Source organism: Thalassophryne amazonica, chromosome 1 (assembly GCF_902500255.1).
Source record: "Thalassophryne amazonica chromosome 1, fThaAma1.1, whole genome shotgun sequence".
NCBI lineage: Eukaryota > Metazoa > Chordata > Actinopteri > Batrachoidiformes > Batrachoididae > Thalassophryne > Thalassophryne amazonica.
In genome coordinates, this window is record NC_047103.1 from 38,351,380 (window position 1) to 38,367,576 (window position 16,197).

The 16,197-nt window shown below is 37.7% G+C and overlaps 1 protein-coding gene and 1 long non-coding RNA gene across 5 annotated transcripts in view; one reads left to right on the plus strand and one right to left on the minus strand.

Moving 5' to 3' along the window:
• lmbr1 (limb development membrane protein 1) overlaps positions 1-15,680 on the plus strand; it is a 142,311-nt gene extending 126,631 nt beyond the window's left edge. For all 4 annotated transcript variants that reach the window (XM_034168273.1, XM_034168287.1, XM_034168264.1 and 1 more), the window contains 2 exons: positions 5,853-6,014; positions 14,421-15,680. In XM_034168273.1, coding sequence (XP_034024164.1) covers positions 5,853-6,014; positions 14,421-14,506 — 248 coding nt within the window. In that variant the 3' untranslated portion in view covers positions 14,507-15,680. The remainder of the gene's footprint in view (positions 1-5,852; positions 6,015-14,420) is intronic.
• On the minus strand, positions 45-977 carry LOC117508525. The gene is made up of 2 exons (XR_004560116.1): positions 896-977; positions 45-599 (listed from the first exon to the last, which is right to left on the minus strand). It is a non-coding gene; the product is annotated as an uncharacterized LOC117508525 (long non-coding RNA).
• Positions 15,681-16,197: the final 517 nt, after the last annotated feature.

The following is a 16,197-nucleotide window of genomic DNA, read 5'->3' on the forward strand; positions in this document are numbered from 1 at the left end:
TGTGTGTGTGTATGTGTGTGTGTGTGTGTGTATATATGTATGTGTGTTTGTTTTTAAATCACCAATGAAATTTCCTGACATTACTTAACAAAGATCAAAATCTTTGACATTTGAAATAATTTAGCCTGGCCACATTGGCAAGACGATCTCTATCATCGCTTCCCCATCTCTTTGCAAGCAATTTTGTTAAAGGTCCTTGATGGTTTGCAGACTGCTTACAGTGGTTGTAAATACATCTCTCCAGACACTGAATCGATTGACCAATCTAATTTAGGACAGAGGTTGTTAGGTTGTTTCAGGAGAAAATGTCCATTGAAAATTGCTTCTCCGCTGAGGATGATTTCTGTACAAGGGTGACTTAATGGAAAGTTATTGTGCACATGCTCAAGATTGTGAGACAGTGAGTTGGATGGATGTTACATCTCATACAACACAACAAACATGATGAAGATTATAACAGGAATAATATTGAATGCTGTCATAAACAATACATTTTTGAAAGCTTAATTATCTTGCTCCATTGCAAGCCTTTGGTTTTGTGCTCATCCTCATGGAAGACTCTGGAAGAATCCAACAACTTGCAGACAGGCAGCTAAAAACTGATATACAGACAAACAGCTGTGAGTGGGGGTAGGAGATGTGACCTAAAATTAAAATCAGTATTTTTTCAGTTGTTGGACGTGACTACACCCCCCCCCCCCCCCCCCCCAAAACAAAAAAAAGTTTTGCGAGAAGGAGCATGTCCTGTCTTTATGTAAATGGAAAAAAAACATTAATGATTGATAATGTATTAAGAACTACGTGATGCAACAGAGTATTACGGGTGTTGAATCTGTACAAAAATGTGTGATGATCATCACCTGTTGTCATTTCTCCAGAATGTATTTTGACTCACTTGGTGCAGTGTTGAGAAATGTTTTTCTCAGAATGCAGAAGATGGAGAGCCATGCACTACTTTTTCTGGATCAGCTTCAAAACGTCCCCTCATAATTAGCAGCATTCAGTATTTCATACTCGGTCAGTCAGTGGACACAAAGATGGATCACTTAATCTTTTTATTCCCACATGACAGCAGATCTGATCATGTTGACAGACAAGGTGGCTTTGAGCAGCAAACATTTTATGTTAAATGATAATTAAAAGGTGCAGCTGTGTTAACAGTATTTTGTAATCCATATCATGGCATGGTGTGCCATACCAATGGTGACATTAATATGGTTATATTGTGGATGTTGTAGTGGAAAGAAATCCATCACTCCAGTTTGTCCACCACTTGCTTCCTTTCACATTCTACCACAAAGAGTCTTTTCACATTTCTCTGGTTACAGTCTTCTAGAAATTGTGCAAGCCCTCAGCTCACTGGAAACTTACAAGATTGTGCTTGTTTTTAATGTTTGAATTAGATATGTATGTTCTTGTTTGTACAGGTGACTGTGGTTTGTGGAGGATTTGGACGTGGCTTCTTTGTGCCACTTTGTTTTGGCCATATTATCAGACCACAAATTAATTGGACATATTTTGAGGAATATGTCCTCAGTCATTTAGGTCAATTATGATGTAATTATATATTTTTCTCGAACTTAGTCCACCAAGCATTGGTGGCGCTGACATGGCTTGGAGTCCACTCAGTGGTAGGAGGGATTTGTCCTGGATTTTGCTAAATACTGTGCCTGCTCAGGAGGACACATCAAAGGCAGCCAGATGAAAGCTCCTTGCTGAGTTGGAGCTCATCACGCTACAGTGTGAAACGGTGCATGCTACAATGTGAAACGGTGCCAAACATTGCCAGATAATAAGAATTTTATTCATAAAGAGCTTTCAGTCAAAGTGCTGTACAGGCAGTAAAAGCAAACACAGACAGTAAGATACAAACCAAAAATTTTTAGAACTAAATCAAAAATACTCAAGAAACATAACAAAGAGTAAATAAGTGGGTCTTCAGCTTTGCTTTAAAAACATCCATAGAGCCTGCCAGTCTAATGTCCCCAAGATTTTTCATTTTTTCACTGCAATGAACCACACATTTTATCCAGAGAAAGTGTAAACATTTTCAAATAAATAATGTAAATTCTGAGGTGACATGATCATCATTTCAGTCTTTCCGAGTTAAGGAACAAAAAATTATTTTAAAACCAGCTTCTGACAGCCGAAAGACAGAGCTCAAGTTTGGACAAGTTGGACCCATTTTCACAATTTACAGGCATCTATTGTTGTAAATCATCTGCATAACAGTGAAAACCAAAAACAAAAGAACGTAATAATTGACCAAGTGGTGCGAGATAAAGAGAGAAAAGCAGTGGACCCAAAACAGAACCTTGAGGAACCCCATGCCTGACTGCACAAGGCTCAGACATAACACTATTAAACAGAACACTTTGAGATTTGTTTGACAAGAAATATCTCAACCACATCAGCACCTTGTCCGAGATACTGTTGTTGTAATCTATCCATGAGGATGCAATGATTGACCGTATCTAGAGCTGAAACAACTAATCGAGTTAATCGATTAAAATCGATTATTAAAATAGTTGTCAACTAATTTAGTCATTGTTTAGTCACTAAATAACTTTTTTTACCGCAAATGTTTAGTTTCTTCCATATAATCAACCGAGCTTTGCTTTGAATCTTGAACCAATGAAGGAGTGCTTTGAGCTGCTGCTTCGTTGGTTTCATTTGTTTATTTCACTTTATCTTAATTTTGCTCCACTAAAACCCTAAAGAGCATATGTCTGTGAGGAATATTTACTTTTTTTATGTTAAACTGACCTGTTATGGTCTTCTGAAACAGTTGATAGATGTATTTTATGCTAATGCAAATGCTAACGCGTTACCATGTCTATGGCATTTTCAGTGTTAAAGTTAGCATTAAGCTACTGACATTTCGGCATGTTTGTGCATTTGTTTTATGTATAATAATTAATGGCTCAGCGTTTGTTGTCGTAAAAGAGTCAAATGTATTACAAATTATTTTTTTATTTATATATTAATAATAATAGCAACAATAATAATAGTAATAATAACTAATAATGCTACAATACAATTTTAGAGAAAGAGACATGAGTCACATGTGTCATTGTGAAATGACCACATAGTGTACAAGTTATACAGAGAATGTTGCACATATGAGTCAGGCTACAGTTTTTGATTTAGGTTTTATGGTTAACAAGTTATGCTAATTGCTCATTTGCAGCAACAAAAATACGTCTTTTTTTCACCATATATTTTATAACATTTATATGTTTCAATGTTGTTTTATGGCAACTCAGCACTTTGATAAAGCAATGCCATTTGAAATAATTATTTTTGTTCTTTATTATAAACTGTTTTGTTCTTTATTATTTTATATTTCAACAGCCAAGGGACATTTGAAGATTTGATGATTTTCTATATTTTAAGTTTTCAAATAATGTTCTGTTGTTAAATAAAGTGATGGAAGGAGAGGAAAAATTGTTTCCCTGGCACATTTTAAAAAAATTCCCCGCTAATCCGATTAATCGATTAATCGTGTCGAAACCCCATCAGATTCATCGATGATCCAAATAATCGTTTGTTGCAGCCCTAACCATATCAAACGCAGCACTGAGGTCCAACAACAAAAGAACAGAAGCACGGTCAGAGTCAGCATTTAACAACAAATCATTCACCACCTTTGTCAGTGCAGTGTCCGTGGAATGATTTTTCCTAAAGGCAGACTGAAGAGGCGCAAAGAGATTATTCGCTGTTAAATACGCAACAGGCTGTTTGGAAATCACTTTTTCAAACACGTTTGATAACAAAACAAGGTTTGAAACAGGTTTGTAATTTAATGATGTATCAACATCAAGTCCAGGCTTCTTTAACAAAGGTTTTTTCCATGGCAGATTTAAAATACTCTGGAAAAATTCCTGAAGACAGTGAATAATTTAAAATGGATCAAATATATGGACCTAGTGTATACCAAGGCTCTTTTATAACCCAAGAAGGAAAAGGGTCCAAAGGACAGGTTGTTGAGCCTGCTGATGTAACAATCTTTGACAATCCAGGCAATGAAGGGAGCTGGAAATCCATCAGTCCCTATCCACTAGTAATAGGAGGAGGAGCAGCACATGCTGCATCATAGTTTAGTGACTGGGGTATTTGCAGTCTGATGTCCTCAACCCTGTTATTAAAAAAGTCCTGTACTGTCAGTTGAAAGCAGCTGGCCACCTGATTGGTCTGGGTGAGCTTTGATACTGTATCAAACAGCAGCTTTGAATCATGCCTATTACTCTCAATTAGATGAAAATAGAATGATGCCTTTGCAGCTGACATGGCAGACTGATATGCAGTCAGGCTATCCTTCCAGGTTTGATAAAATACATTCAGTCTGGAATAGCGCCACTGATGCTCAGCCTTTCTGCATTGTTTTTTTTTTTGTTTTTTTTTTTAAAGAGTTTAAACATTTTTATCCACCCAGGGAGTAGGGCTCTTTCTAAGCAACTTATTGACCTTTGCTGGTGCCACCAAATACAGCAGGCCAAGAAGGATGAGATTAAACTGCTCAGTCAAGTTATCCACTGTGAAATCGTTACTAAAAACCAACCCTGCCAAGTCAGGCAATCTTGAATTAAAATCCTGTGTGGGACTTGGGCTGATATGTCAAGTTAACCTTGATGTCACCATTCCTCTACCCAAAGCCAATGAGTATGGGATGAAGACATCAAACAAAATTAATGAATGGTCTGACATTGGTAAAACAGAGTTCTTTAACTAAAACAGACAGCCCAAAGCTTAAAACAAGACATGTCCATGACGGTGTGTTGGTCCAGACAGCAATTGTGTCAAGTTAAAGGAATCAAGTTTAAAAGGTCTTTGACCAGTGGCTTATCACACCATAAATGGATGTTAAAATCTGCCATGATTAAAATCCTATCATATTGAGCAATAAAACTAGGTAAAAAGTTGGCAAACTCAGAGATAAAATGCTCATTATATTTGGGAGGGCAATAAATAACAGCAACTAAAACCACAGAGGGATGTTTAATAGTAAGCAAATGTGATTCAAATGAGGTAAATGTAGGACAATTCACAGACTGTCTACATTTCAGAAAGTCATTAAAAACTGAAGCCATCCCTCCTCCCCTCCCTGTCAGTCTTGGGGAACTGAAGAAAGTGGTATCGGGTGCAAAGCTCCAGCAGGGGTGCAACTTTACCATCATACAGCCAGCCCGCCATCAAAAACATGGTGTCCAGCTGATGTGTTTCATAAAAGTCGCGAAGGACAAACGTTTTATTTGAAAGAGACCTGGCATTAAAGAGTGCTATTTGGACCCTTCACTCCTGATCCTGAGGAAATGCCGCGCAATGTAGCAGGTTGTTGGGATTTGCTCCACCTGTCCCGCCCCACCTCCTCATTGTTCATTCAGCAGCTCAGTGCTGTCAGCTGATTGAGAGACGCCGGGTAAACAGGAAGAAGGTATCGCTGCTAACGAACTCAGTCCACTTGTGCGGTCGAAATATCTCCTGAAAAATGACTATTTTTCCTGAGAGACCAGAACCAGAGTTTCCTCTCCGGGGGCGGAAGACCTGGTCCCGGCGAAAGAGCTCAGGTGGCACCAATGCCAGAAACGGTGGATGCTTGAAAATCCTCTGCTTATAATCAGCATGATGAAACCTTGCGATCGTGTTGCGGAGATCAAAAAGATCCTGACGCTCCAACACCAGCAGAGGCTGTGTGTCCGTCACAAGCAAAGACACCACTATTAATACTATAAACATTACGTATGGGATGGGGACAGAGAGAGAAAAATGGCTTGCCACAACAGCCAGCACCATCGTCGAACATGTCAGAGCAGCTAAAGTTATTTTACAAATCGTCTCTTTCCCCTTCACAGGTATCACCAGGTTCGATCTCTTGGGAGATTTTGGAAGATTTAATTGGTTGGGAAACATCTACATTGTCCTTTCATACAACCTGCTGTTTGCAGTGGTGACAACGCTCTGTCTTATAACAAAATTCACCTCAGCAGTACGAGAAGAGCTCCTAAAGGCCTTAGGTAAGTATTTATTATTATAAGTATTACAACCCCAGTTCCAGTGAAGTTGGGATGTTGTGTGAAATGTAAATAAAAACAGAATACTATGATTTGCAAATCCTCTGAGGACACTAATTGTGAGTGCCATGATTGGGTATTAAATGAGCATCCCCAAAAGGCTCAGCTGTTCACAAGCAAAGATGGGGCGAGGGTCACCACTTTGTGAACAACTGCATGAAAAATAATCCAACGGTTTAAGAACAATGTTTCTCAATGTTCAGTTGCAAGGAATAATATCATCAGAAGATTCAGAGAATCTGGAGAACTTTCTACACGTAAGCGGCAAGGCCGAAAACCAACATTGGATGCCCGTGGCCTTCGATCCCTGCATTAAAAAGCGACATCATTGTGTAAAGGATTTACTGTGTGGGCTCAGGAACACTTCAAACTATTGTCAATTAACACAGTTTGTCGCTACATCTACAAGTGCAAGTTAAAACTCTACCATGCAAAGTGAAAGCCATACATCAACAACATCCAGAAACGCCGGTGCCTTCTCTGGGCCCGAGCTCATTTGAAAGTGACAGACGTAAAGTGGAAAAGTGTGCTGTGGTCTGATGAGTCCACATTTCAGATTGTTTTTGGAAATCATGGACATCGTGTCCTCTGGAAAAAAGATGGAAAAAAAAAAAAAACATCCAGACTGTTACCAACGCTAAGTTCAAAAGCCAGTATCTGTGATGGTATGGGGGTGTGTTAGTGCCCATGGCATGGACAACTTACACATCTGTGATGGCACCATCAATGCTGAAAGGTACATCCAGGTTTTGGAGCAACACATGCTGCCATCCAAGCAGCGTCTTCTTCAAGGACGTCCCTGCTTATTTCAGCAAGACAATGCCAAGCCACATTCTGCACGTGTTACAACAGCGTGGCTTCGTAGTAAAAGAGTGCCTGCCTGCAGTCCAGACCTGCCGCCCATTGAAAATGTGTGGCGCATTATGAAGCACAAAATACGACAACGGAGACTTGAAGCTGTAACTGCTCAAGTCTCCGCATCAAGCAAGAATGGGAAAGAATTCCATCTACAAAGCTTCAACAATTAGTGTCCTTAGTTCCCAAACACTTATTGAGTGTTGTTAGAAGGAAAGGTGATGTAACACAGTGGTAAATATACCACTATCCCAGCTTTTTTGAAACATGTTGCAGGCGTCCATTTCAAAATGAGCAAATATTTGCACAAAAACAATGAAGTTTATCAGTTTGAATATTAAATATTGTTGTCTTTGTGCTGTATTCAATTGAATATAGGTTGAAGAGGATTTGCAAATCATATTCTGTTTTTATTTACATTTTACACAATGTCCCAACTTCATTGGAACTGAGGTTGTAAAAGTATTTAGTATTTTGCTCATTTGCAGGCATGTTCCTGGCTAAAGATGCCAAAAGGCCAAATACCCACTCATCATAAAATCAGTGGGCTTTTTTTATGTATAGTATATAGGCCAGCAATACATGAGTGGCCAGTCTTGACACGTGTTGTAAATAATGAATAATTGCAATATTTATGTGTATTACTGTTTTATCAATAGTACATTTTCTGTATTCACGTGCATGCATGTGCTTGTACAGTTACAAGCTGAATAGAATGAAATACAAACAAAAATGTCCATCATAATTAATTTTTTTAATTTTATTTTTTGATGTTAACAATAAATCGGTCAAAACCAAATTTGGTTTCACAGTCAACATGGTTCAGACTACATAACTACTAAACAAAGATACCGCTTCACGCTGCATCCAAAATCCTCCTGCTCCTGCTTCATTCGCATGCCCTGGACTCAGAACAGCCCAAAACTATAAATTAAAAAAGTCTTTTGCAACACTGGCCCCAAATGTCACTGGCCATCCTAATTTTTGTGTACTCAAGCTAAGTCTACGGAGATGAATTCTTTTTACAATTTACTATGGTATTCTGTACTTACCAGTTGAACAAGTAACTGTGCTATTTAACTGTTTGTTTGTTGGGGCCTGGGAGATATGTGGACTCTGGGGGATTTGGACATTAAATGATGTTCTCAGGAACAGAACTGCTTGATTTTTTTTTGTTTTTTTTTTTGGACAGTTTAATACGATATCTGTACTTGATGTGTAATTGGATGCTTCATTGCATCCTCTCTGTCTTTACATGTTTGATTATTTTTGTTGTGCTCAGTTTTATTTGTTATTTTGTCATTGGTACTATCTCTCAAGCAGATTATCACCCCTCTGAGTCTGGTCTGCTTGAGTTTTCTTCCTACAAAAATAAATAAATAAACATAATAATGCCAGAGGGAGGTGAGAGATGAAATGTACATCTAAACTTCTCAGGCTAAGCAGGATCATATTGTTAATGTGTTTCTGCTTTATCCTGAGCCATTACTGGTTTATGTGTTTTATGGACATTTACTGTTAACAAATATTTAAATGAAACCTGCAGTGTAATCTGTTGTCCACCCTAAACTCTCATATGGTCTAGAACTTCTGTTTCCTAAAAATATCCCCAAATATGGTTGTACATCCTGTTACCATTTCTACCAAACTTTCTTAATTGGTTAAACGATTGGATTTATTATGCCAGAATTGGAATGATGTTTATGTTGATGATGTTGATGAATCTTATGATGGTTTTATTTCTATCATTTCTAAGTTATACGATAAACACTGTCCTCTTGTTAACAAGATATATACTAACCGATACAGCAATAAACCATGGATAACCAAGGGTCTTCAGAGGGCATGTAAAAAGAAGAACTTACTGTATAAACAATTTATAAAATCGAGATCAAAGGAAGCTGAAAGTAAATATAAAATATATAAGAAGAAATTAATTCATATTATGAGATTTAGTAAGAAAAGATATTATAGTGACTTACTTGTTAAAAATAAGAATAATATAAAAAATACATGGAATATTTTAAATGAAATAATAAAAAAGAACAAAAATGGTAGAGATTATCCTTCTTTTTTTCTTTCCAATAATACTGTGATAGAAGATAATGAGACTATTGCTGACCATTTTAATGAATATTTTGTCAATGTAGGTAAAAATCTTGCCAGTAATATTGATTCATTGAGCGTTAAATCTTTTGAAAATAAGATAACATTTAATAAATCTGTGTCAATGTTTGTTGGTGGAACAAATGAAAAAGAAATAATTGATCTGGTGCAGAATTCTAAAAGTAAGAAATCAAAGGACTTCAATAATTTGGATATGGCTTTGTTGAAAAAAATCATTGATTGTATAGTAAAACCTTTTACTTATATTTGTAATATATCATTAAGTTTTGGTAAATTCCCTTCACAGATGAAGATAGCCAAAGTAATACCTTTGTTTAAAACTGGTGACAAACACACTTTTTCAAATTATAGACCTATTTCACTTTTGCCCCAATTTTCTAAAATACTAGAAATTGTTTTTGTAAAAACACTGGATAATTACTTACTAAAGTATGAGATACTCTGTGAAGAACAATATGGATTTAGAAAATCTAGGACTACTTCACATGCATTGATGGATTTCGTGGAAAATATAGCGACTGCAGTCGATAACAAGCAATATACAGTAGGTATTTTTTTTGATTTACAGAAAGCGTTTGACACTGTAAATCATGAAATATTGCTAACTAAATTACAGAAATATGGAATCAGAGGATTAGCATATGACTGGATAAATAGTTATTTACATGGTCGATATCAGTATGTTCAATACAATAACATTGATTCCGAACTTCGGGAAATTACGTGTGGGGTGCCCCAGGGTTCGGTCTTAGGTCCTTTGTTATTTATTTTATATATAAATGATATACGTTATGTGTCACAGGTACTGAGGTGTGTTCTTTTTGCAGATGACACAACTGTATTTTGCAGTAGTGATAATCTTGAACAGCTTCTTGACACGGTGGTAAACGAACTGGATAAATTTAAGGCTTGGTTTGATGCTAATAAATTGTCACTTCATCTTGGGAAAACCAAATGTATGATTTTTGGAAATAAATTTGTGCCTAAATGTAAAAGTGTAACCATTAACAATATGGAAATACAGATAGTAACTGAGAACAAATTTCTAGGTGTTATAATTGACAATAAACTCAGCTGGAAACCTCATATAAATTATATAAAATTTAAAATGTCAAAATCTATCGCTATCGTGTACAGGGTCAAGGACATATTGTCCCAGGATGGGCTACTTAGATTATATTATTCTTTAATTGTACCATACATGACATATTGTATCGAACTCTGGGGTAATACTTACAAATCAAATACCAATCATGTATTTCTTTTACAAAAACATGCCATCAGAATAATCTGTAATAAACCTTATCTTGAGCCAACGCATTCTCTGTTTATGACTTTAAATTTACTGAAATTTAGAGATTTAGTGGATTATATCACCATACAAACTTTGTACAAAGCTAATAACCAGGCCTTGCCACTTTATGTCCAGAGCCTGTTCAAGATCAGGAAATCTGAATACAGTTTACGAGGATGCATGGTTTTTAAGAAGCCTCCCGTACGTACTAATGTCAAGGGTTTTTGTGTTTCAGTTAAAGGGGTGAAGATTTGGAACAAATGTCCTGTGGAAATTAGATTATGTAGTTCTTTTGTCTGTTTTAAGAAACATTATAAGAAATTAATAATTTCTGGATATAAAGAAAATCACATTTGTAGCTGCTTGCTGTGTATTCACTAAATGTAGGCAAATATATGTTAAAGGGATCATATTGTACACCTTTTCACAAAACTAATATTGGTCATCAGGTCAAAAGATCTCAAAAGAGATATTGTGGATAGCCAAAAAATAAGCCCAGAAAGTAAAGCATGCTTTAAGGGACAGCCATGTAACAATATAGTCAAATTACAATTCAATACAATTTAAAGTTCACAAACTGATTTTCTCATTTATTTCTATAAACTGTGCAAACAAGATGCGTCTTATTCTTAAAACAATTCCCACATCAAAATAACTAAATAAAATATGACGACATACCAGTGAAGAACTATAACAAATATATGTACATCACAATTAATTCATCTTTATGTCTTTGGATGAAAAGTGCCAAAATGGTATTTTGCACACTTCTGTTTACTAGAAAAACTGCTTTTTTAGTCATTCTGCATATAGATTTCTTGAATCAATTTCCATAGACACAAAGATTTCCATTTTATATATATATATATATATATATATATATATATATATACACACACATACACAGTGAGGCAAATAAGTATTTGATCCACTGTCAAGTTTTCCCAACTAAAGGAATTGAGAGGTCTGTCATTTTTATCGTAGATACACTTCAACTGTGAGAGACAGAATTTAAAACATTGTATGGTTTTTAAATAATGAATTTGCATTTTATTGCATGAAATACGTATTTGACACAATAGAAAAACAGACCATAATATTTGATACAGAAACCTTTGTTTGCAATTACAGAGGTCAGATATTTCCTGTAGTTCTTGACCACATTTGCACACTGCAGCAGGGATTTTGGTCCACTCCTCCATACAGATCTTCTCCACATCTTTCAGGTTTCAAGTTTAAGATTTCCTATTGAATTCAGGTCCGGAGACTAGCTTGGCCACTTCAGGACCTTGAAATTCTTCTTACGGAGCCCCTCCTTAGTTGCCCTGACTGTGTGTTTCGGGTTATTGTCATGCAGGTGCAGCCACGACCCATCTTCAGTGCTCTTATTGAGGGAAGGAGGTTGTTTCCAAAATCTTGTGATACATGACCCCATCCATCCTCCCTTCAATACAGTGCAGTCATCCTGTCCCCTTTGCAGAAAAGCACCCCCGAAAAATGATGTTTCCACCCTCATGCCTTATGATTGGAACGGTGTTCTTTTGGTTGGCCTCATCCTCCAAACAGCGAGTGGAGTTGATACCAAAAAGCTCTATTTTGGTCTCATCTGATCACATGACCTTCTCCCATGCCTCCTCTGGATCATCCAGATGGTCACTGGTGAACTTCAAACAGGCCTGGATATGTGCTGGTTTGAGCAGGGGGGCCTTGCGTGCCCTGCAGGATTTTAAACCATGACGTCGTAGTGTGTTACTAATGTAATCTTTGCAACTGTGGTCCCAGCTCTCTTCAGGTCATTGACCAGGTCCTCCCATGTAGTTCTGGGCTTTCTCAGAATCATCCTTACTACACAAGACGAGATCTTGCATGGAGCCCCAGACTAAGGAAGATTGACATTCATCTTGGGTTTCTTCCATTTTGTAATAACAGCTGTGAAATGAAAATTATGAAATCCAAGGAAAATTTGCAGGGGGTCTGGGGGGCATAGGGCCCCAGGAACCAGGGTCTCGGGCCCTGTGGCCTCAGAAACCAAATTAATTTTTTATCTAATGATACATTTTCAGCATCTCCTGGAACTTAAAATCTCACAGTTAGTGCATATTTAAATGACCCTGTATTGAACCTTTCATTTGAACTGTCAATGATAATGTTGAAATAACAGAATATGACATGGAAGTAGGACCTGGAATGATTTTCCTTTTAATTGTAAACCAAATTATGCATTAACTCAGAACAGTTTAACTATATGAAATTCATGAAGACTGAAAAGACTGTTAAAGCATTTCAAAAACCACAGCTAAAGCTTGGAGAATATTTTGAAAATCAGGGTAAAATATCAATAACATACATTATAGTAAAAAAGTCACATTCTTGTGTAAGTTCCTGTAAATCCACTCAAAGCCACAGTGTCCTTTTTCCTCATGAAAAAAGTCTCCATTAATAAAAACTCATTTACATTCTTGTGTAAATTCATGTAAATCCATTCAAAGCCACAGTCTTTTTTTCCAATGAAAGAAAGTCTAGATTAATGAAAAAAGTCACCCAATCTTGTCTAAAATCCTGTTTGAACAGCACAATGTTTATTTTCCTGAGAGAAAAATTCCTACCGTGTTTTCTGACGGCACAGTTCGCTTTTCGCATTTATTTTATCTTTCAGGTGTGTTGATGAAGCCAGCGACAATTCCACAGATTCTTGTCCTTATCCGACTTTTTCCAAACCATCTTTCTCACCATGTTCTCTCTGTCTGACGTCGGCCTGTGACACAGACATTTTCTTTTAAAAACTTTAGAGCTCTAAAAGTTTGCGATGTCCACATGCTACATTTAGCTTAAGCTTCGCACAGGAGCCACACAGTGTCGCCGCAGCAACCAACCAGTCCCGCTTTACGACAACTGTCGCAACAGCCAGGCTTTGAGAGGGATTTTTCTCCTCGAAACTCAGCGGATCCGAGGACACTGATTTGTATCTAATCAGTGTCCGCGGGCCGCCGCGGTCTTATAAAACTTGTACGATGCCGTAAAAAAAAAGAACACTTTGCGATAGACATTTTAAAAACTCAGTGATGATCACGATTACAGAGTAAAACACTAACACACACCCCCTCCCCCCTTTCCCATGATGAAATCCACAGAATTTCGTGGCTCAAGTTAGTTTTGTAAAAAGTTTCTAAATATGAGTGATATTTTTACTTTTCTCGTCACCCATTGGATCAAAACTGTCATATGATAAAAAGATGCACCCTGATTGGTTGACAAATCTGCCTCACCGAGCCACACAGCAGAGGAATTCAGTACATCTTTTCATGAAAGTTGTGGGTTAAAGCCACACTCCGCATGCCTGGAACATTGCTGGTGTGCTGCAGTGAAGTTGGTTTTTGGTTGGCTAGTCAACTTGGTTAGCCAACCAAAAACCAACTTCACCACAGCACACCAGCTCACTTAGGCAATATTCAATTAAAAAAATAAAAAATCATATGTGACTGTAAACTGCAGGAAAAGTCAGATTCTTACACACACATGAATGGACGGCAAATAAATGCTTACACTGCAGGAGTGCTGTTAAAATCTTCTATTGATGTTCCTTGTTTTCCTCCATATTCTACTCAAAACAGTCTCAAGCATGTTTTAACAATTCCCCCACACAAAACGGTTCTTTCCATCACAGTGTGCCTCAGTGATTGTTAATTTTGTTAATCAAGGACACGTTCTGGTCATTAATTAATGGGTTGGTCTGAAATAGTAGCGTCCCTATTCTTTTATTAAGCTTTAGAAAGAGATGGGATTTTTGTCATAGTTTAAAATGCAGTCCATTTGTCATACAGAAGGATCTGGAGTGACAAACTGGAATATTACTGCAGTGAAATCTAGCATGCTGTGGGATTGACGTGACATTGGATGGGGCTGAAAGGTTTTTGGTGACAGGTCCTGTGTGTTTGTTTGTTGCACGGAGCGGGACAGGGTAGGGAAATGTCACTCAGAGGCACTGATGGAGTTAAAAAAAAAAAACACCATTACTTCTAAGTGAAAGCCTGAGACTTTTTAATGAGATTTCTCTCTTATCTCCTTGTGCCCAGGTCTGGATAAATTGCACCTGTCAAACAACTCCACAGACCCTGAATCTGGGAAGCTCGCAGCCAACGGGCATCAGAAAACTCTGTGAAAAGGGTGATAAACACACAAACCTTAGCACCACCGAAAGGACATTTGAGCAGGACTGCCTGATCCCTGATGGGCCACGGGGATTGGAAGGAACGTAATAAACCCAGCTAGTGTCTGTCCCATGCTGCAAATAGAGGCTGAGGGCAATTTAGCTTCACGACATTCCATCGTCTGTGTCTTGGGATGGAAACCGGGACAGATCCAGTGACGAGAGACTGGCGTCACTGCAGTGACCTTGATGTTGACCTCAACTATGAGTGTAACTTTAACCCACCCATCTCTAACTTCAGGAGCACTTTTACTTGTTTTTTCTCTCCTTCAGTCTCCTCACCACCGCACCAGACAAAAGGATGAAGCACATGTTTCAGTCTTACATCCCACCCGATAGACTGTTTTTTTTTTTGTTTGTTCCCCCCCCGTCAGCCTCTCTTCCGTGGCCACTATACTTAATGCAGTTACAATAAATTTGGGAGTGTCCAGTGGTTGTTGTCAGTGATACGTGAGCGTGCTCTTGGCGTGCACAGTACAAGTCTGTCATTGTTGGGTTTTGTGACGTGAACTGACACAGGCATGGTAAAGTGTCGATTTATCATAATTCATTTATCTCAAACTGTTAAGAGATGTTCTTTGTAAAGCATGAAAGAAGCAAATAATTCACACTCATCACAGCCAACCTGTATCCCTGCTCCGCATTCAGTACAGTGCACGCTGTCCTGCACTGTTCATTTCTAGGTTTACTCAAGTGCGCTTTATCTTTACTGATGATGTCGGGGTTTTTTTTGTTTTTGTTTTTTTAAGTTGAGCTTTATTTTTTTGTTTTTGTTTTTTTTAGGTGGTCTAGATTACAGCGCAGCCACTCTGTAGTTTGAGAACTGCACTTTTATATCACAATGTTTTGTGTTCACAACAGATCCAGTGGTTTTTATTTAGTTACATTTTACACACATGGTAAGAAAGAATTGCATTCACTTTTTCAAATTCAGTTTTAAATCTGTAGGGCACAAAAACAAATGGTCAAATGATCATTTTTGTAAAGGTTGTACATACTGTGTTTCATACCGCATAAGATGTAAATATCAGGATTTCACAGAGCCCACTAAGGGTCTGATTCATGAAGGCAATCTGTGCTTTTTCTTTTTTTTATTAAGTGAAGTACTAGATCTGATGCAAACTTGCAACAGCTGTCATGAACAGAATGCACGAGTGAAAATGTGCAACATTGCACCCAGGAGAAAAACTTTGCGACTCAGGCCCTGTTCAGACGATGTTGTATTGCTGCATAATTTTCTGAACTGTGACGTTCTCTCTCCATAACCACCTTAACTGCCTTATATGATGAGTATATCATGGGATTGTTGTTCAGGTTTTCTCGTGCTGTATAGTTTATGTACATGCATGTGCAGCGATCATTCCACTGTGAGCTCCCTGTTCGTGCTTCCAGTCTAAACCCGGCTGCACACGTGCACACGTCTTTTTGTCATGAACGTCATTACAGTAACACTCAGCTTGGACAGACTCTCTTTTTTTCCTCTCAGTAGACTTATTCATTGTCAGCACTTAGAGTTGTACTATGGATTTTATTTTGATGTTATGCATTTGTGATGGCAGCCGTAACGTGAAGAAAAAGGGGGGGAAAAAATTCAGGGTCACATACATTTAGGTCTGAATTCAAAAGTTGTTTCTTAGGATGGG